The sequence below is a fragment of the Hemitrygon akajei genome, chromosome 26, assembly GCF_048418815.1.
Source record: "Hemitrygon akajei chromosome 26, sHemAka1.3, whole genome shotgun sequence".
In the NCBI taxonomy this organism is placed as follows: Eukaryota; Metazoa; Chordata; class Chondrichthyes; order Myliobatiformes; family Dasyatidae; genus Hemitrygon; species Hemitrygon akajei.
The window spans coordinates 31,206,852-31,229,088 of record NC_133149.1 but is presented as its reverse complement, the minus strand read 5'-3'; the positions used below and the strand labels follow the sequence as shown (position 1 = coordinate 31,229,088).

Sequence of the window (22,237 nt, the reverse complement as noted above, 5' to 3'; positions counted from 1 at the left end):
CGGTCGTGAGGAGATCGTACAAACTCCTGACAGGCAGCGGTGATCACTGGTACTGTAAAGCATTACACCACTGTTTTGTTGCCATGCTGCTAGCTAGGTATTAGAATTTAGAAATAAAAGAAATCTCATTGAATCTTGCAAAATTCTCACAGGTTGGGTCAGTTGGATATAGAGAGGATGCTTTCCCTAGCTGGGGCTTCTGGAATGAAGAGTCACACTCTCAGATTACAGGCAAGAGATGAGGAGAAATTACACCACCCGGAGGATGGTGATCTGTGGAATCCGTTACTAAAGAGGGGTTTAGAGACAAAGTCACCGGACAAATGTGAAGGAGGCAGATAAATTTGTTAACATAACCAGCATCAGTGGAGAGAAGAGGAATAAGGTGTTCAGATAGGCGATCAGAACAACATGATTTTGAATGCTGATCGGCCTACTCCTTTTTACTACGCATCAATATTTTCGTAAGATAATAAAACCAACATATTATAGTTCAACATTAATATATCTAATAAATAGATATTAGATTGGATCAACTTGGTTCAAACATTATTTTAATTCATTCTGACTCCAATATTTCTGTGCAGATTATACCCAATGTTTGCTGGGAGTCGGAGTGACGGCACTTCCAGTACAGTAATATCCAGGATAACACAGTCCACTGGGGTTGGAGAGACCACTGGAAGCACAAAACATACCTATCAGGGAGAGACGCAAGAGTTACAGCAATAGGTTGAAGAAAGAACTAAAAATAACAAACTGAGCTGAGCATCACTTTGTTTGTATGGTAGTGCTTTGATTATTGTTTTAAACAGGGAACTTAAGGTGTAGCCACACTCCTAATGCAGCAATTTATGGAGCTAATCAGGTGGGGGGGGGAGGGGGAAACTATCCCACTATTATTAGACTCCTGGACAGATACCTCATATGTTGAAATAGAGATAAACTCTTGATTTCTCGATCTACCTCACTTGGCCTTTACACTTCACTTGTCTACCTACTCTGCACTTCGTAACTGTAACAATACATTCGGTATTGTTTTTCTATTTGTGTGGAACGAGCATCCACTGTGTGGAACGAGCTACCAGTAGAAGTGGTAGAGGCAGGTTCGATATTGTCATTTAAAAAAAAAATTGGATAGGTATATGGACAGGAAAGGAATGGAGGGTTTATGGGCTGAGTGCGGATCAGTGGGACTAGGTGAGAGTAAGCGTTTGGCACGGACTAGAAGGGCCGAGATGGCCTGTTTCCGTGCTGTAATTGCTATACGGTTATGTATTTGTACTACCATGATGGTGTCAAAATGGCTGTTGTGATGCGTCTAGTGCAGTAGTGTAGTGAGTAGTGCTTGTCACTCTCACTTTCAGCTTCCACCGCTGACTAGCGGTCTTGCGAAAAGGAGAGCTGAATGTGTCAGTCTCTCTCTGCCAGTACACAGTCTCTCCAACAGCAAGCCTCATGTAGTGCCTCCTCGCTGGCGACACACGGGAACTGAACCCCTTTCGGACTCAGGCTGATCTACAGAGGATGGGGAGGAGGTCTGGTCCCTGCACACGTAGCGCGCAGGCCCACCGGTGTGTGGACATGCCCTGGTACTTGTGAAGCAGATCCCCAGATATGGGTAAATAGCCCCACTGCCTTGTGTATGTGAAGACTTATTGCTTCATAAGCTTTCCTTTGGACTACACTGATGGTGCCAAGAGGGGTCCATGACAACTGGGCATCTCAGGATCTCCATACCTTCCTCCCAGTCTTTTGATGATGATGATCATCACCCATTGTCCTTCGAGACAGACGGATGCCAAACCACCAACCACCACTACCTTGACACACTTATGGGTTGGGAATGATGTGACTGGATGCCATGCCAATAAAGCTTTTCAGTGTATCTCAGTACATGTGGCAACTTTAAACCAATTGAATTAGCTCTAATTATTATTATTTTATCTTCGTACAGTTTGTCTTTTACGCATTGGTTATTTGTCAGTCTTTGTTTAAGTATAGTTTTTCATAAATTCTACTGAATTTTTTTCCCTGTAAATGCCTGCAAGAAAATTAATCTCAGGGTATACAGGCAGTCCCTGAGTTACGAATATCCGACTTACGAACAACTCGTACTTACGAACGGAGGGAGAACACCATCCCCCATTTTAAGTTGGATCACGACGCCATCTCCTATTTTAAGTCATTGCCGTTGACACTGTGTTGAGTGTGTAACTTTGTATGTGGCTTAAATATCTCTTAGCAAGATTCACCCTGACCCCTCCTTTTCCAGTCAGCACCGCCCCCACTTGTCCCATTAACCTGTCTCAGTGCGGGTGGACTTTAGGACCGGGGGAAGCAGGGGACCCGTGGCTGCTGCTGAATCTTCAGTTTTCTGTTCCACTGATGGAAAACAATTGCAATTGAAAATGAAGTGGAAATAATAAAGCGATTGGAAAGAGGTGAAACGCCATCGGTCATTAGAAAAGCTTTAGGCTACAGTCGGTCAACGATCGGAACAATTTTAAAGGATATAGCGAAAGGATAAAGTGAGAATAATGGAGCATGTGAAAGGCCCTGCCCTGATGAAAGCTACATTTATTACTAAGCAAGGCAGTGGATTAATTATTGAAATACATATGTTTCTTAAGTGTTGAATAGAAAGGTAAAATCTATGCTATATACTAAGACAAACGTTTGACTAACTGACACTAAATAATGTACCTGTTCTGACTTGCATATAAATCCGACTTATAGGCGGACTTCGGAATGGAACCCGTTGGTAACACAGGGACTGCCTGTATGTGGTAATATATACATACTTGGAGAATCAATTTACTTTGAACTTAAAAGCCAAAATCCATTTAACTCAAGTTGACACAATGTGATTAAATCTGAAAGTCACCTGGAATCCCATTGGCCGATCACCTTTCTAGGTTAACAAAGGATAACTGGAATATCAAGCTACATCATCATTGACTACAGCTTGAAATATGTTTATGCAAGAAACAAGTTAAAGTGCATTTAATTGAAAGGAAAAGAAAATTAATGATGCAACATTAAATATATATATTTGATAGTACAAAATGTCTCTTATGGGTGCCTGCAGCTTTTTAAGGCAAACATTTGTTCATTTCTGTCTACATGAGGAAAGTGTGTAGGCAAAATATACAACTTCTGTACTCTTTCAGTACTGTACAAATAGTTATTCTAATGTTAACGTGCTTTGCTCATGAAAGACCAGGAACATAATATCAACATTAGCTACTTAATTCTTTAACTTACAAAATTACAAGAACAATTTATTAACAGTTACTTCAGGACATTAGGAACTTGTGCTGCTTCGACTCCAGAAGAACAAATTTAACATAATATCAACATTAGCTACTTTATTTCCTTAATTCCAAAATACTATTTTATAAAATTACAGGTACACTTGATTACTATTACTTCAGAACATAAAGTACTTGGGGTTGCTCCAACTCCAAAAGAACAGAATGAACAAAGTCATACTGCTTTCCTCAGAGATATATATTCTTCATTGCACATTAATTGTCATTACTAACCTGGTGAACAGGGTAAACAGCCTGCCTCATTCGCTGCACCGGGCAAAGGACCATATGTACCTGCAGCACAGGGATGCTCTGTACCCAAAGCAGTGCCAGGAGGGCAGACGAAGCCCATGGGACACAGTTCAGGAACATTCCCACCAAAACCTTCAAGTGACAAAGAAAATGACAACAATGTGACTGAAAACGAGGAGCATAGATAATTTGATGCACTGTAATATTAAATGATGCTAAATTTGTCATATATAATATTCCAGATAAACTCAACTAGTTTTATCTAACAGACCTCATTCTATTACCAGAGGCCACACTTAAGATTACAAAATGGCTTTCCACAATTACCATCAGGGAAGGCTACATTTGCATCACTCATGTAAGTGTATTGTAGATGTGCACCATTGAGCACATCTACATGAAACGCTGTCACAGGAAAGCAGCATCCATCATCATGGACTGCCACCACACTGAGGTCATGCTCTCTTCCTGCTGTTACCATCCGGAAGTGGTACAGGAGCCTCAGGACTCAGACCACTGGTACAAGAACAGTTATTACCCTCAGTCATCAGGTTCTTGAACCAGTGGGGATAACTGCACTGAACTTCACTTGGTCTATCACTGAACTATTCCCACAACCAACAGACTCACTTTCAAGGACTCTTCATCTCATGTTCTCAATATTTATTCTTCATTTTTTAAAAAATTATTATTTTCCTTTTGCATTTGCACAGTTTGGTGTCTTTTGGACATTGGTTGTTTGTCCATCCTGTTGAGTACGATTCCTCATTGATTTTATTGGATTTATTGAGTTTGCCCACAAGAAAATGAATCTCAAATTGTATATGGTGACATATATGTACTTTGATAATCAATTTACTGAGTTTTGAACTTTGAAGATACAATCCTGAAAAATGATAATGACTTAATTTCCAAGAAGATCTTGCAGTATCGCCCTTCCATTTGTTTTCTTTTAAAACATGCTCTTTGTGAATTTTTCCTCATCAATAGTACCTGCAATATGAAGTTACAATATATACTCAGGTTACTGCTGACTTTCAGTAGAAAATGCAGCAGGAATGGATTCAGACAGGTTGTAACCATCTCTGTACTAGATGTAAATGAGCGAAGCAGGAAGTATGTGAGAAATGTTGTGAGATCCCAAATGGCATGCATTGGAAGCTAGCATTATCCATTAGGGCTGTTATTTCATACCCATTTGGAATGTGATCCCTTTCCAATCACATAATCAGAATCAGATTTATTATTATTAATTTAGATCATGTGAAATTATTGCTTTGCAGTAGAAGTACTGTGCAAAGACAAACATTTCTATAAGTTACAAAAATAAATAAATAGGTAAATAGTATAAAAAGGATAATGAGATAACCTTCCTGGATTCATGGACTGTTCAGAAATCTGATCATGGAGGGGAAAGAAGCTGTTTCTGAATCATTGGGTGTGAGTGTTCAGGCTCCTGTTTCTCCTTCCTGAGGGTAGTAACAAGAAGATGGTGAGAGTCCTCAAAGGTGAGAGTAGCCGGTGAAAGAGGGACACGTCTGACCAAGCATGTGAAGTCAGCTCCAGCAGATTGGGTGGATAAGATCAACAGTGAAATCCAACTCCCAAGGCGGCAGACCTGCAACGCTTCTTGGAGGGTGACGGAGGTGATAAGGCACAGAAGTAGTCAGGGTTATCCACTGCAACAAGGAAGATCCCAGCTTGTTATGATCACTTGTACTACTGGACCCAGACTTCCGAGAATGAGAGGGTGGAGCTGTCCCAGAGTAATGGCTTTTCCAGTTTAAAAACTCTCCCGCACAGATTTCACTGTCATCATCAGATAGAACGGACAACAAACATGCTGCTGTGTTCTTTTGATTGACAGGCACCTAGTGTACATAATGGACTGCCTTCATACGATGCTGTCAACAATTGGATCTAATAAATCTTCATTTTCATTGCAACATTCAAAATGACTGTTGATACCGTTACATTTATCATAGGTAAATGTTGAAGTAGTGAAATACTTTCATTTTCACTCCCAGCCATTTCTGACATCTTCAAGCCTGAATACTTGAAACCGCAGTGAGCAAAACAATTCTACATCATTTTACTACTTATTTCTCAACAACTATGTGACAAAAAGCACTGCTTTTTGAACTCAAACACTCGCAACTGATACTATGTAAGAACTGTTTGCTCTAAGCATGGTGTAGTGTCTAATGGTCACACGTCCACGCAACTGACGCTAGTTAGAAACTGTCAGGCAGCCGTCTCCTGTCCCAATTAAGTGGCATAGTGTCCCAAATAAAAGAACATAATCCTAGCTATTTTCTCGATTAATTTTTGTTCTTTAAGAGTTGTCCCAAATGTCCTGATTAACTGATAGAATCCACTGTATTATCATTAATATTAGTATAATAATAAATAAGCTTTCTTACCATTAGAGAATTCACAAAAGAAACCAGCTGGACATGATTCACAGATCTCTTGGCCTTCCTGCATTTGGTAAGTTCCTCCCTGGCATGCAAGTGGAATGGAAGTTCCACTAGGACAATAGTGACCAGGTGGACAGAGGAATGAAGTAGGACTGGCTGAACTTTGACCAGGGGGACAGTAAAATCCATGCAAGCAAGGACCATCGGGAGCAACATTGCCATGCCCTTAAAAACAAAGTAATATTATTTAAGAGAAATAAATTTTAAACAGCTCATTTGGTTCAAGTAATAATCGTGTCAGTATATTTCACCTCGCCTGGAGTCACAGTACATTAGTGCACAGCACCATGCCACGGCCCAGAGCTATTCCCACACCCTTCAGAATATTCTTGGTTTCAGACTCTATTTTATGTGCCAGCTTGAGGGGTGATGCTGAATGAAGGACTGATGTGTCACTTAGAGATATAGGTAACTTAGAGCGAGTACATGAACTTCTCCTCGTGGCCATATGTTGAAGAGCTCTTAATGTGTTCCTTCAACAGTCTAAGTACACTAGATCACCAAAGAGCAGGAACAAAGCTTTTATTGAAGTTCACAAATAATTTCTATGCCTATCAATAGATTTTGCTCTGAGGATCTTTTGGGGAGTATTTACTTTGCAGTGTTAGAATTTATGCCAAATGTTCTAACGTTGTAAATACTTAATTTTTATACCTTTTGCAAAAGATTAAAGTAAATTTAGCTTTAATGCCTTTTTCACATTTTCTTGCCATGCATTTTTCTCAGCACATTGCATTTTCTTTGAGTGCAGGATTTTAACACTTCTTTACCTTCACAGAACTGTCCACTAAGACAAAGCTGGCAGTCTGATTCCTTTTCATTCCCAGTGTTGTTGCTGTAGGTACCAGCTAGACAAGGTATAGGAACCGCTGTGCTGTCTGGGCAGTAAAAACCAGCAGGACAGATGTGTTGGTCAGGCTGTGTGGAGCCAGTATTGCAATAATATCCAGCATTACAGCCTCCTGTATCAAGCAGAGGAAATAATAAACTATGATACAATTACATTTTTGTGTTAATTCAGAAAATTTCCCCCCCCTCTACAGACTAGGTAGTCTCTGCAGGAATATAATAAAGGGTTTGCTTAAGAATCCTCAGGGTAATGGGAGTGACCATAAAACTGTATTTAGAACAATGAAACCAAGAAAGCAAAAGAGCTGCAGTGTAGAAAAGGAACAAAACTGATTTTTAATTAACACACACAAAAAGCTGGAGGAACTCAGCTGGTTAGGTGGCTTCTGTAGAAATGAAATAAAGAGTCAAGGTTTCAGGCCGAGTTCCTTCATCAGGACTGGAAAGAGAGAAAGGGGGAGAGGTGCGATATTACTAGAAATCGATGTTCATACCATCAGGTTGGAGGCTACACAGACAGAATATGAGTGTTGCTCCTCCAGACTGAGAGTGGCCTCAATGTGGCAGTACAGGAGGCCATGGACTGGCATGTTTGAATGGGAATGGGGATTGGAATTAAAATGGTTGTCCATCCTCCCCCTTCTCTTCTTTTACACTCCCCATTCTGGCCCATTCTCTTTTCCTCACCTGCCTATCACCTGTCTCTGGTGCCCCTTCTCCCCTTACTCTCACGGTCCAGTTTCCCCGCCCATCAAATTCCTTCTTCAGTTCTTTATCTTCTCCACCATCACACCTCATCACCCCTCCCTACTCACCTGGCCTCACCCATCACCTTCTGATTGGTACTCCTTCCCCTTCTCCCACCCTTCTTATTCTGGCTTCTTCCCCCTTCCTTCCCAGTCCTGATGAAGCATCTTGGCCCAAAACGTCAACTCTTTATACCTCTCCACTGGCATGACCTGACTGCTGAGTTCCTTCAGCATTTTGTGTGCATTGCTCTAGGTTTCCAGCATCTACAGCCCTTCTCATGTGCTTCTGACCTGTGATTTACAAGCAACCCAAAGAGAGATTCACAGCACATCAGAGCAACTTATTTTCGAATAAATGTTATCATTGTGTAAGATTTTGTAAATGCTGCAAAATTAAACAGACTGGTACTATAATTTACATGAACAATATTGACAATTGTTATACCTGTTGGTGCAAAGAGTTTTGTATCTGAACAGTATGTCCCTGCATCACATGGTACTGGAGAGGGAGATCCTGGTGGGCAATAATAACCAACTGGGCAAAGCCCACCTGTCATTTGGTTTTGTTCCAGACTGAACGTCCACCTAAAAATGTCAATGAATATCAGAAAAGTTGGTTTCTAGATTGTTATTCACATGCAGCATTAGAAGGGTAAAAAAATCTGATGACCAAATTTGCTATGAAGAGTCACATCTAGCCTTCTGTTTTACAGTAACGTAACAGAAACAGTGTCACAAATGGAAAAGTAAATACAATAAAGAATCAAAAATCACAATACACTTAAACTCTGTAATCTATTACCCAACTTACTTTATTATAACTTACTTTATTCCCCTTTCCTTTTAAAGATATTACACAGTTGCACAATACATTTTCCAGTGAATCCAGTGAGTTCATATGTAGCAGGAAATTTACAAGCTGCAAATCTACTCATATTCCTGGGCCCTGATATTGAACTAACGGGTGAGCTGGATACCAAACTATCAGGAATGCCAAACAATGATTGAAGTTTTACTGTATTTCATTGCTGTCACTGTGCTAACGAGAACAGTTAAAATGTGCATTTCAGAAAAAGGAAACATAATCTTTACGCTTCAATAATTGTAGCTCTTGTTCTGAAAAGTTGGCCAACTAAAATGAGATCGGAATGCAGGGCCACAAGCAAATTAAATCAATAACGGCTATCTAAACATAATCCTATTGAACATGATATTGACTATGACTTAAATTTTGGGAAGATGAGAAGACTGTACATGCAGCATGCATCTGATGTTCAGATGAAATGCTAGATAAACTACAGGAAACTGATATTTAGAATATCTACTCTCAGTGTATTTGAACAAAAATTTCCCTTCATTTTTATTCAGAATGGGAGAAGATATTCTGAATACATCTAAAGATCAACAAGGTCTTAAATTAGATTCATGTGAATTCAGTTCCAGATGCAATTTAGAACTTGAATGTGTGTAATTATTCCAAAGGTGGTGTCTACGTTCACTTAAAACTATAATGTAGATCCAATATAGTGTGTGTAAAAACAAATTATCCTGAATATTACATTTTAGCTTAATGGTAAAAGATATATTGGCAAAACATACTCAGAGGTGGAGTTCAAGAAAGTATTAAACTCCAAATTATTAGTGGTTGGTTCGCTGGTTGAAGATCCCCCTGTGCAGTAGTAACCCGCAGCACAAGGCCCAGAAGGTTTTGTGAGGCCGACTCCACTGCAGTGCTGCCCTGGAGGGCAGGTCTCACACTCCCCCTCACTTCTACTACCTGGGGAAAGTTAAAGCAAGAAGTTAGGTTTATAGGTTAGTGCAAAGGCCGATCATGGCTCATTAATATATTTGCTGCCTGTCTACAAAAAGATGAGCACCTAAACTACATATGCATCAACATACTGTATTTCACATTCAACAGGTTCAATTTGCAAAAATCCTTCATTGGTTCCAAATGGCAACCGAAAACAGTTTCTTTTGAATAAGTCAATATAACAACATTTAAAAAATGCACCAGCTATTACTCTGAAATTCATGACACACATGAAATTCGTGTACAGTATGTGGAAGTACTTGGATGAACTTCGGTTCTTTGTGGAAATGAGACCCGCTCTCGGGGTCTCACGACTGGCTGCTATTCGACATACCAAGCACTCGTCCTAGAAGACTAGTGTGCCTTCAGGATTTTGTGTTTTTGGAGGCGGGCTGACTCGCGGTTGGTGCCTCTGCAGGAAATTGGTGAGTTGTCGGAGACGAAAGATCGAAAGCAGCGAGCTGGCTGCTGGCTGTGTACCCAGAGACCCGAGTTCTTTGGGCACAGAGCTCCGAAAAAGCAAAGCAACAGACTTTTAACATTGTAAATCAGTGAGTTGTTTGTTATGTCTCCCCTCTCGCTGTGAAAGGGGGACACATCTTTTCCCTTATTAGAGACAGAGAGCCTGTGGTATGTCGAATTACTGGGTGAACGAGTAGTCTTTGTGGTTCTCCGAGTCTGTGTCTTTATTGATGTTTTGCTGCACACTTGAGTGCTTGGCGGGGGAGCGCTGATGTTTTTATTGCTGGTGTGGGGGGGGGGTCATTGCCTTGCTGTTGCTTATGCGTGGGTGGTGGTGGGGGAGCTGGGGCGGACTTTGGGGTTCTAACATTTAACTGTCATTCATTCTTTGGGGCACTCCTTTGTATTCGTGGATGCTTGTGAAGAAAAAAAATTTCAGGATGTATATTGTATACATTTCTCTGACATTATATGTACCTTTGAAACTTTGAACACTATACTTACTATACCAAGATGTACACTGATAACAATAATACCTGGCCATTCGTTGTATGTTCCTGGAGGACAGGGATACTGTGTGGCTTCCTCGGTTCCAGAGGGACAATAATAACCCGGTAAACAGGGCTCAGGAGTCGCCGCTGTAGGTTGACAGTAATATCCTGTACCATTAGCATAAGAAGGTTTGCACATTGTTAAATGAGGCATTGATCATTAAAAAAATCTTGTCAGCATGATCTATGTTGTCTGCTGCTCATCACATTATTAATGAGAAACCTGGATATTCTTTACCGACTTTTTGGAACCTGGCCCCACGGGCAAGACCAGGACATAGAACCCTTCTGTAGTTCACCTTTAGAACATAGAAACATAGAAAACCTACAGCACAATACAGGTCCTTCGGCCCACAAAGTTGTACCAAACATGCCCCTACCTTAGAAATGACTAGGCTTACCCATAGCCCTCTATTTTACTAAGCTCCATGTACCTATCTAAAAGCCTCTTAAAAGACCCTATTGTATCTGCCTCCACCACCGTTGCTGGCACAGTACTCCAAGTGGGGTCTGACCAGGGTCCTATATAGCTGCAACATTACATCTCGGCTCCTAAATTCAATTCCGTGATTGATGATGGCCAATACACCATACGCCTTCTTAACCACAGAGTCAACCTAAGCAGCTGCTTTGAGCGTCCTATGGACTCGGATCCCATATGATGAGTCACATTCAGATGAACAGGTAGGGACTAGAGGATGCGAAATAAATGTCAGGTAAATGGGTTAATTTAATTTGGCACTATGGCCGGCACAGCCATAGCGGATCGTTTGAAGGGCCTGTTCCTATGCTGCACTTTTCTATATTTCTTTTCATTGGTCCTTCTGGTGACGGTGTTTAGGGTAGGGTGATTTAGTCCTACATTTCAATACTATTCTGATTCACAGATATCATATCCATAATACTTGCCTTGTCCAAATTGCACTGCCATGATGAAACCCAATATAATAGCATATGTAAACTGATATGTATACCAGCTTGTAGTTTGGCTGTCATGCAAGATGTAAAAGATGTGGCATCAGCCATCAACTTATTTCTTTCTATGAACATCAGTGCTTGCCTGCCTCAGTTCAAATGGGCCATTCTTAATAACTTATGATCTTAGCAAGGCCTTTGGGCAGTCATCCTACACTGTCTATTGTGGCTTCTTCAATACAATAGAGGGCCATTATAATGCAGGTTCAATCTTGGCACATGTGAACAAGTCTTCACTAACCAAATTGGCTCTGTGAGCTACTCTGGTCACCAAGACATCTTTTGCTTGGCCTGAAATACCTGAAAATGTTAAATTATCTAAACTTGCACAAAAAAAATGATTGACTTCAAATCCTGCTGCTCTAGGCGATAATCAGGACAGCAATTTGGGAAGTGACATGCAAAGGTTTAAAACAAAATGTTAACTAACGTAAAACCTCATCAAGCAACATACACATTGGCAATTCCTTGGAGATGAATTGTTAATACATCAAAATGCAATACATCAAAGTTCATTGCACAATCAGGGTATAAAAGTAGGTTAGAATTTCTACAAAAATGTAAATAGCTTTGGAATTATCGGTAGCTTGATCACAGTGCAGGTCCTCAAATTGGAATTTGCTGCAGGTAATGGTGCAGCCAGGTGCAGGTAAAGCTTCTCAGGTAATGGTGAAACCAATGATAGCGAAAGGAAGAATGAAGGAAGAGAACTTCTTGCATATGCAACACTCCCTCACAAAGAATATGCTATAAAAATCACTACTTCTATTCCAGAATTTTGATATGCATAACTGATTATACTTGCTAAATAATCAGGAATGTTTCACCTGGAGGACATTTTTGACAATACCCCATTCCCTCTTCTTCAGCATAGGTTCCTGATGGACATGGCTGTGGTTGGGCTGATCCAGCAGGACAATGCTGTCCAACACCACACTTTCCACCTATTCCCAAGAACTCCTGTGTTGGCCCAGGGTTGGGGATGTTCACTCCTGCAAATAAGACAATACCGAAATTATTTTGAACTGCTTATTTTCTGTGGTTTCTTCTTATTACAGCTTCTCTATAATAACTTTAATAGATTTTTACAATATACTTTTCATATTATTATACTCCCTTCTAGTACCCAGAACATTAAAATAGTGATTTGGAGAGATAATGAAGAGGTACTATGTAAGAAGTTATTTGGCTGTGTTTTGGGGCAGTATGATGATAACTAGGGTAATGAAGAGTGGAGGAATCACATCTAAATTTCTAATCTTATGAGCAAAAATTGTTGGATACTAATCAATTGTTGGGATCTTGGCTGTTTACGCCATCACTTTGTAAGTGGGATTATCTAGCTCTGTAAAACAAAAATCAATTATTCACTGGATTAACTCACAAAATTACAAGTTCGTAATTTTCATGGCTGGATGCATTTTATTATGTGCTTCATAACTTGCTGCCAAACTCTCATAGGTTATATGCTTCCTGGTTAATAAAATATTATGATCAACTTTTCCATGATACTGTATATCATTAGTACAACATGCATTCTCAGCCAGCAAAGTAAAAACAGTTGTTCACGGTGAGTTAAATTATTTTTGCTTCCCAGCAAGAGAAACAAGAATGTGATTTATGAGGTTCGTAAGAACAAATGCATTGTACATCCATAAACATTTTTAATACTTTGAATTTTACATTAAATTGGTTTTCTTTATGTTGATATACCATGATTCTCTATCGTAGGAGTATTTCACATTACATCAGCCTTAGTAGGCCAATCATTGTGCATCAAATGTATTTAAATGGCTAAAGTCATGATACATTTTTTGTCAAAAGTATTAGAATAAAACAAACTGAAATTTGAACACCATTAATATAAAACCTATGAAAGGGAGATTATAATCTAACAATTCAGCTTGCATAATACCAAAAACTTTTAATAAGATAACGGGATATATTCAAGGACTGATCCACATGATTTCAACTATCTTTGTCCATAATCACTGTTAAGAGAAATAAAGTCTATAGAACAAGATTTTTATTGCACAGATATTAATGATTTGCACATGTGCAAAAGATTCTATGTCTGAACTGTAAGGTCATGTTTTTAAAAATAACTAAATTATTCATAGTTAAAAGGATACTACATCAAAATTCTGACAGCTACTTTTGGAGCTCTCTCAATTACTGTTGCTGCAATCTAATGACAAGCTTGTCATACCTGATGTACAGTAATGCCCAGGATCACACTTCTCCTGAGGCCATGGAAGGCCATCTTGGGCACAGTAGAACCCCCCTTTGCAAGGCAGACAATCCTTCTCTTCCTTCAGTCCTGTACGGCCTCCGTATGTACCTGAGGAAGAAGGGACACGAGGTGGAATTTTATCTTGTGTATGTGTTACATGTTGATTTGGTGACAGAAGCCCATTAAACTCTGCTTCTGAAACTTGTTTTTTCTTAATGCTCACCATACAATGCAATTACAGGATTTGAGTTGTAGCATGCAGAGAGAAAGAAGAGAAAATCTGCAGATTCTGGAAGTCCAAGCAACACGCACTAAATGCTGGAGGACTTACAGTAGACGTTTCCAGCTGAGACCCTTCAGCAGGACTGGAGAAAAAAAGACGAGGAGTGGATTTAAAAGATGGGGGAGAGGAGAGACAAACACCAGGTGATAGGTGAAACTGGGAGGGGGAGGGATGAAGTAAAGAGCTGGGAAGTTGATTGGTGAAATAGATACGGGTCTGGAGAAGGGGGAATCTGATAGGAGAGGACAGAAGGCCATGGAAGAAAGGAAAGGGGGAGGAGCACCAGAGGGAGGTGATGAGCAGGCATGGAGATAAGGTGAGAGATGGAAAAGGGGATGGGGCATGGCGAAGGAGAGGGGGTGGGCGCATTAACGGAAGTTTGAGAAATCGATATTCATGCCATCAGGTTGGAGGCTACCCATAAGTGACTTACAGGTAAAGTGTCGCCTCAGCTGGAAGGGCTGATTTTGTGCTCTGAATGGTAGCGTGGGAGGAGGTGTAGGAACAGGTGAAGCCCTTGTTCTGCTTGCCAGGATGTGCCGGGACATGCCACCCTACCAGGGATAGGGTTCCTCTTGTTCTCACCTACTACCCCACCAGCCCGTGTCCAGTACATAATTCTCCGCAGCTTCCGCCATCTCCTACAGGATCCCACCACAATGCACATCTTTCCCTCACCCCCACTTTCTGCTTTCTGCAGAGATCACTCCCTATGTGACTCCCTTTTCCATTCATCCCTCCCCACTGATCTCCCTCCTGGCACTTATCCTTGCAAACGGAACAAGTGTTACACCTCCGCCTTCACTACCATTCATGGCCCCAAACAGTCCTTTCAGGTGAGGTGACACTTCACTTGTTAGTCAGTTGGAGTCATATACTGTGCCCAGTGCTCCCGGTGTGGCCTCCTGTACATCAGTGAGACCCGATATAGACTGGGAGACCGCTTCGCTGAGCACCTACGCTCTGTCTGCCAGATGAAGCAGGATCTCCCAGTGGCCACCAATTTTAATTCTACTTCCCATTCCCATTCTGATTCCAATTTGTCTATCCATGGCCTCGTTTACTGTCGTGATGAGGCCACACTCAGGTTGGAAGAACAACACCTTATATTCTGTCTGGGTTGCCTCCAGCCTGATGGCATGAACATTAATTTGTTGAACTTCCAGTAATGAACCCCCCTTCATCATTCCCCATCTCCCTCTGGTGCTCCTCCCCCCTTTCCTTTCTTCCATGGCTTTCTGTCCTCTCCTATCAGATGTCGCACGTGATGAAGACCATGGAGCGGCTGATAATACAGAATCTGAGGCCACAAACCAGGCACGCCCAGGATCCTCTTCAGATTGCGTATAAGGAGAAGGTGGGAGTGGAGGATGCTATCACGTATTTGCTGCACAAATCACTCTCTCACCTAGATGGGGTCAGTTGTGCTGTGAGGATTACATTCCTTGACTTCTCTAGTGCCTTTAACACCATCCAGCCCAAGATCTTAAGGCACAAACTAACGGAGATGGGAGTAGACTCTCACATGGTGGATTGGATAGTGGACTACTTGACAGATAGACCTCAGTATGTGCGGTTGGGAGACTGTAGGTCTGACACGGTGGTCAGCAGCACAGGAGCGCCGCAGGGAACCGTACTCTCTCCGGTCCTGTTCACCCTGTACACATCAGACTTCCAATATAACTCGGAGTTCTGCCATGTGCAGAAGTTCGCTGATGACACGGCCATAGTGGGGTGTGTCAGGAATGGACAGGAGGAGGAGTATAGGAAACTGATACAGGACTTTGTGATATGGTGCAACTCAAACTACCTGCGTCTCAATATCACCAAGACCAAGGAGATGGTGGTGGACTTTAGGAGATCTAGGCCTCATATGGAGCCAGTGATCATTAATGGAGAATGTGTGGAGCAGGTTAAGACCTACAAGTATCTGGGAGTACAGTTAGACGAGAAGCTAGACTGGACTGCCAACACAGATGCCTTGTGCAGGAAAGCACAGAGTCGACTGTACTTCCTTAGAAGGTTGGCATCATTCAATGTCTGTAGTGAGATGCTGAAGATGTTCTATAGGTCAGTTGTGGAGAGCGCCCTCTTCTTTGTGGTGGCGTGTTGGGGAGGAAGCATTAAGAAGAGGGACGCCTCACGTCTTAATAAGCTGGTAAGGAAGGCGGGCTCTGTCGTGGGCAGAGTACTGGAGAGTTTAACATCGGTAGCTGAGCGAAGGGCGCTGAGTAGGCTACGGTCAATTATGGATAACTCTGAACATCCTCTACATAGCACCATCCAGAGACAGAGAAGCAGTTTCAGCGACAGGTTACTATCGATGCAATGCTCCTCAGACAGGATGAAGAGGTCAATACTCCCCAATGCCATTAGGCTTTACAATTCCACCGCCAGGACTTAAGAACTTTTTAAAAGCTATTATTAATGCTTTTTGAGATAGTGATTTAGATGCATATCATATTTTTTACTGAGTTAAGTATTGTATGTAATTAGTTTTGCTACAACAAGTGTATGGGACATTGGAAAAAAGTTGAATTTCCCCATGGGGATGAATAAAGTATCTATCTATCTATCTTCTCCAGCCCTGCACCTCTTTCACCAATCAACTTCCCAGCTCTTTACCTCATCCCCCTCTCTCTCTCTCTCTCTCAGTTTCACCTATCACCTTGTGCTTCTCTCTCCCTTCCTGCACCTTTTAAATCTACTCCTCATCTTTTTTTCTCCAGTCCTGCTGAAGGGTCTCGGTCTGAAATATTGACTGTACTTTTTTCCATAGATGTTGCCTGGCCTGCTGAGTTCCTCCAGCATCTCGTGTGTGATGCAGATCGAGAGATTAGGTTTGCAAGATCTTACGAGATAAATGCCAGGCCACTTGTGACTTATTCACTGAAACATACAAGTGTATAGGTGTCACCCTCAACACCTGTGTGTCAAATGTCTTCTACTACCCTGCCCTTGCTGTACCTTCCAAAAATCAAGGTTCATAGTGTGAAATGGTGGCCACTCCCCATATCTCAGAAGCCTCCTCTTACAAAAGCCAAATAATGATTCGGCCTTCAATACACCATTCTGTGGGTCTCACTTTGACCTCAAAGGTCACCTCAGAAACCCATTGGAATACTTAATCATCAATATACTTACTTCAGGTATAATAGTCAGCAATTTAAATACTTAATGTAATGAACACCCTTGGGGAAAAATATTGAGGAGAACGTTGGACTACTGATTGCTGAGTTATCAAATGTGGTTCCACACATGATGTCTAATTAAATCAGTTCCTTCATAATCCAAACCCTCCATTCCCTGCATATTCCTCCATCTAAAAACCTCTTAAACACTGCTGTCATATCACTCCCGGCAACATGTCCCAGGCACCTACCATCCCTGCGTAAGAGTAAACTTGCACCAATTATTTCCTTTAAACTTTCCCCCTTTCAACTTAGAGCTATGTTGTTGAGTATATGATATTTTAACCCCAGGAAAGAACTTCTGACTGTGTTACTCTATCTATGTCTTTCATTATTTTATAAACTTCTATCTGAACTTCCCTTACCCACCAACATGCCACAGAAAACAACCCCAATTTTGTTACAATCAGTACCATCTGGTGCAGGAAACATCCTGATAAACCCCTGCATCCTTTTTCAAAGCCTCCACAGTTGTTCTGTTGCAACATTCCAATTCTAGATTTTAGATTTGTTGGTTCATAATTAAATAAAAGAACACCCAGTAAGAGTGAGTCATTGGACAAATCTACACTAAAATGCATGAATGTTGTTTTTTTAAAGTTTAAATTCATTTCTCTAATGTTGAGTATATTTCAGTATTGGTTTGAAAGAATCACAGGTTCAAAAATTGAAATTCATCCATGCATGAAATATTTAAACACTGTAGATCACAAAGAATTCAAATGTCAAAACCATGAAGCATTTTTGTTGCATCCCACTCACCTACAGGACATGCTGGGATTTCTACCCCAGTGCTGGCTGGACAGTAGAATCCTGGCGGGCAGAGATTAATCCTGTTGCCATGAGTGCAGTAAAATCCAGCAGGACACATAACACACTCAGCACCACCACTGTGATTCAGAAATGTTGTGGCAGGACAGGGGACAGGATTATGTGCTCCAGCTTTGCAATAAAACCCCACAGGGCAAATTCCACCACTTTGACCATCTACAAAAAAAATTTTTGAAAACACAGGCAAAAGCTAAGTTTTGATTTTATGCTTTAATACATTTGTTTACAGTCATCAACATCAGGCTGGATGTTGCGATTATTTTAGCATGAGTGCCAAAAAAGGCAAAATCTAGAAGAGATAAACCAACACTCTTGTGGGGTCACCATGTTTACTGGAAGTAATTGATATGTTTTTTTTACAAGGCCAAGTTTCTAGCTTGACACTAAGCCCAGCACAGATAGAAAGCATGCAAGCAGCCGGCTGGATTCGAACCTGGGACCATTGGCCTCAAAGTCTGGTGCTGATGCCACTACACCACTGGCTGGCTACTGAGTAGGATATAACAGATGGAAAAAAAAAGGTTTACATTTATATAATGCCTTTCATAAGTCAAATGTGCTACAGTGTTTCATGGGCAGCCAAGTATATTTGAAGTTTAGTTGTTGTTGTAGTAATGTAGGAAACACATTAGCTTCTCACAAATAGCAATGGCCAGACAATTTGTATTTTTTTTAAAACAATGTCGGTTGATAAGTGTAAAGCAGAATGATAGAAAAACCTCCTCTGCTCTTCCAGACAGCATTAACTTGTCTTTTTCTATTGCCTTGAGAATGATTTAATGTCATCTGAAAGATGGCATCTTCAATGATGTAGTACTCCCTTAGTAAAATGCCAGCCTGGATTAAATACATAATATCTCTGGAATGCAACTAACCAAGGCTAAATTTCTACTTCAGGATATCCATGGCCTTGTACTGGGAGATTGGGTGAGGCAGAGTAAATAATGCAGTAATGAGAGAATGATGCATCTTTTAATTGGAGAACGATGTGCTTCAGTCCATTGTATCAACAGAAATACACAATTACATAATATTTTCAAGATGTTTAGCCTCAGGTATTATTTATTAGTTTAATATTGCTTGCTTGTCACTGTCAGTAATGCTGAGTCTTTTTGGGACAAAGTAGTCCTTGAGCAGTGAAGATGCCCTGCCTTCTCATGGAAATCATATCACATAGCATGAAAATAATCATCAATGTGTCTGCACTGACCATTAAAAACAACTCCTACACGAACCTGATTAAGAAGAAAGAGAAGGTGCATGACAGGTATAGGCAGCAAGGAACAAATCAGATACTTGAAAAGTATAAGAAATGCAGGAGAACGCTTAAGAAGGAAAACAGGAGGCCTAAAAGAAGGCATGAGATTGCTCTAGCAGACAAGGTGAAGGAGAATCCTAAGGGCTTCTGCAGATACGTTAAGAAAAAAGGATTGCAATGGACAAAATCGGTCCTCTGGAAGATCAGAATGGTAATGTGTGTGTGGAGCCAAAAGAGATGGAGGAGATATTAAATGGAATTTTTGCCTCTGTATTTACTTGGGAGATGGACACAGAATCTGTAGAAGTGAGGCAAAGCAGTAGCGAGGTCATGGACCCTATGCAGATTACAGAGGAGGAGGTGCTTGCTGTCCTGAGGCAAATTAGGGTGGATAAATCCCCAGGACCTGACAAAGTGCACCTCAGACTTTGTAGGAGGATCATGCAGTAATTGCAGTGGCTCCAGTAGAGGTATTTTTTTTACATCCTTAGATAGGGATGAAGTGCCAGAGGATTGGAGGCCAGCTAATGTTGTTCCATTCTTTAAGAAAGGCTCTAAGAATAAGCCCAAAAATTATAGGCCTGTGAGCCTGACATCGGTAGTGGGTGAGCTATTAGAGGGTAATCTAAGCAACAGGATATATAAGTATTTATACTTATATATCCGACCCCCTGCAGTTCGTGTACCGTCCCAACCGTTCAACAGTTGACACCATTGCCATCACTCTCCACCTGGCCCTAACCCATCTGGACAAAAAAAGACACTTACGTTTGAATGCTGTTCATAGACTTCTCTTCAGCATTCAACACAATCATCCCTCAGAAACTGATTGGAAAGCTGAGCCCACTGGGCCTGAACACCTCCCTCTGCAACTGGATCCTAGACTTCCTGACTGGGAGACCTCAGTCAGTCTGGATCGGAAGCAGCATCTCCAACACCATCACACTGAGCACGGGGGCCCCCCAGGGCTGTGTGCTCAGTCCACTGCTGTTCACTCTGCTGACACATGACCGTGCTGCAACACACAGCTCGAACCACATCATCAAGTTTGCCGATGACATGACCATCAAGAACGATGAGTCAGCTTACAGAGAGGAAGTGCAGCGGCTAATGGACTGGTGCAGAGCCAACAACCTGTCTCTGAATGTGAACAAAACAAAAGAGATGGTTGTTGACTTCAGGAGGGCACGGAGCAACCACTCCCCGCTGAACATCGACGGCTCCTCGGTAGAGATCGTTAAGAGCACCAAATTTCTTGGTGTTCACCTGGCGGAGAATCTCATCTGGTCCCTCAACACCAGCTCCATAGCAAAGAAACCCCAGCAGCATCTCTACTTTCTGCGAAGGCTAAGGAATGTCCATCTCCCACCCCCCCCCCCCCCTCCACCCCATCCTCATCACATTCTACAGGGGTTGTATTGAGAGCATCCTGAGCAGCTGCATCACTGCCTGTTTTGGAAATTGCACCATCTTGGATCGCAAGACCCTGCAGCGGATAGTGAGGTCAGCTGAGAAGATCATCTGGGTCTCTCTTCCCGCCATCACAGATGTTTACACTACACGCTGCATCCGCAAAGCAAACAGCATTATGAAGAACCCCACGCACCCCTCATACAATCTCTTCTCCCTCCTGCTGTCTGGAAAAAGGCTCCGAAGCATTCGGGCTCTCACGACCAGACTATGTAACAGTTTCTTCCCCCAAGCCATCAGACTCCTCAATACCCAGAGACTGGACTGACAACTTACTGCCCTCTATTGTGCCTACTGTCTTGTTCATTATTTATTGTAATGCCTGCACTGTTTTGTGCACTTTATGCGGTCCTGGTTAGGTCTGTAGTCTAGTGTAGTTTTCTGTGTAGTTTATGTATTGTTTCATGTAGCACCATGGTCCTGAAAAATGTCTTGTTTTTACTGTGTACTGTACCAGCAGTTATGGTTGAAATGACAATAAAAAGTGACTTGACTTGATTTGGAAAGACAAGGACTGACTAAGGATAGTCATCATGGCTTTGCACATGGTAGGTTGATTCTAACACACCTTATAGAGATTTTTGAGGAAGTTACCAGGAAAGTGGATAAAGGCAAGGCAATGGATGTTGTCTAAGTGGATATTAGTAAGGCCGTTGATAAGGTCCCTCATGGGATGTTGGTCATGAAGGTTCAGTGGCTTGGCATTCAGGATGAAGTAATAAACTGGATTAGAAATTGGCTTTGTGGGAGAAGCCAGAAAGTGCTAGTGGATGGTTGCCTCTCTGACTGGAGGCCTGTGGATAGTGATGCACTGCTGGGATCGGTGCTGGGTCTGTTGTTCTTTGTCATCCATATCAATGAATTGGATGATAATATGGTTAACAGGATCAGCAAATTTGCAGGTGTTTCCAAGATTGGGAATGTAGTGGACCATGAGGAAGACTATTAATGCTTGTAGTGGAATCTGGACCAGCTGGAAAAGTAGGCTGAAAAATGGCAGATGGAACTTAATGCAGCCAAATGTGAGGTGTTTGCACCTTGGGAGGACAAACCAAAGTAGGACTTCTATGTTAGGGCACTGCAGAGTGCGGTAGAATAGAGGGATCTGGAAATAAAGACACATGATTCTTTGTAAGTGCAGGCACAACTAGATAGGGTCGTAAAGAAAGCTTTTGGCACATTGGCCTTCAGAAATCAAAGTATTGAGTACAGGAACTGGCATGTTATGATGAAGTTGTATAAGACATTGGTCCAAATTTGGAGTATTGTGTGCAGTTTTGGTCACTTATTAACAGAAAAGATATCGATACGCTTCAAAGAGAGCAGAGAAAATTTACAAGCATGTTGCCAGGACTTGAGGACCTAAGTTGTAGGGAAAGGTTAAATAGGTTAGGATTTCATTTCCTGGTGTGTAGGAGACTGAGGGGAGACTTGATAGAGATATACAGAATTATGAGGGGAATAGATAGGGTAAAGGCAAACTGGCATTTTTCACTGAGGTTTCATGAAACAGGGACTAGAGCCAT

At 41.6% G+C, this 22,237-nt stretch overlaps 1 protein-coding gene across 6 annotated transcripts in view; it reads right to left on the bottom strand.

Moving 5' to 3' along the window:
* The window catches only part of LOC140716828 (uncharacterized), a 394,334-nt gene that overhangs the window by 137,894 nt on the left and 234,203 nt on the right, over positions 1–22,237 (bottom strand). For all 6 annotated transcript variants that reach the window (XR_012096375.1, XM_073029773.1, XM_073029775.1 and 3 more), the window contains exons 104-113: positions 17,915–18,139; positions 13,655–13,786; positions 12,273–12,437; positions 10,456–10,578; positions 9,244–9,421; positions 8,090–8,229; positions 6,817–7,008; positions 5,990–6,211; positions 3,549–3,698; positions 595–698 (exon numbers count right to left, since the gene is read on the bottom strand). Coding sequence is in view for 5 of the 6 variants with exons in the window: in XM_073029773.1 (XP_072885874.1) it covers positions 595–698; positions 3,549–3,698; positions 5,990–6,211; positions 6,817–7,008; positions 8,090–8,229; positions 9,244–9,421; positions 10,456–10,578; positions 12,273–12,437; positions 13,655–13,786; positions 17,915–18,139 (1,631 nt within the window). In the remaining variant the exon portion in view is untranslated. The remainder of the gene's footprint in view (positions 1–594; positions 699–3,548; positions 3,699–5,989; positions 6,212–6,816; positions 7,009–8,089; positions 8,230–9,243; positions 9,422–10,455; positions 10,579–12,272; positions 12,438–13,654; positions 13,787–17,914; positions 18,140–22,237) is intronic.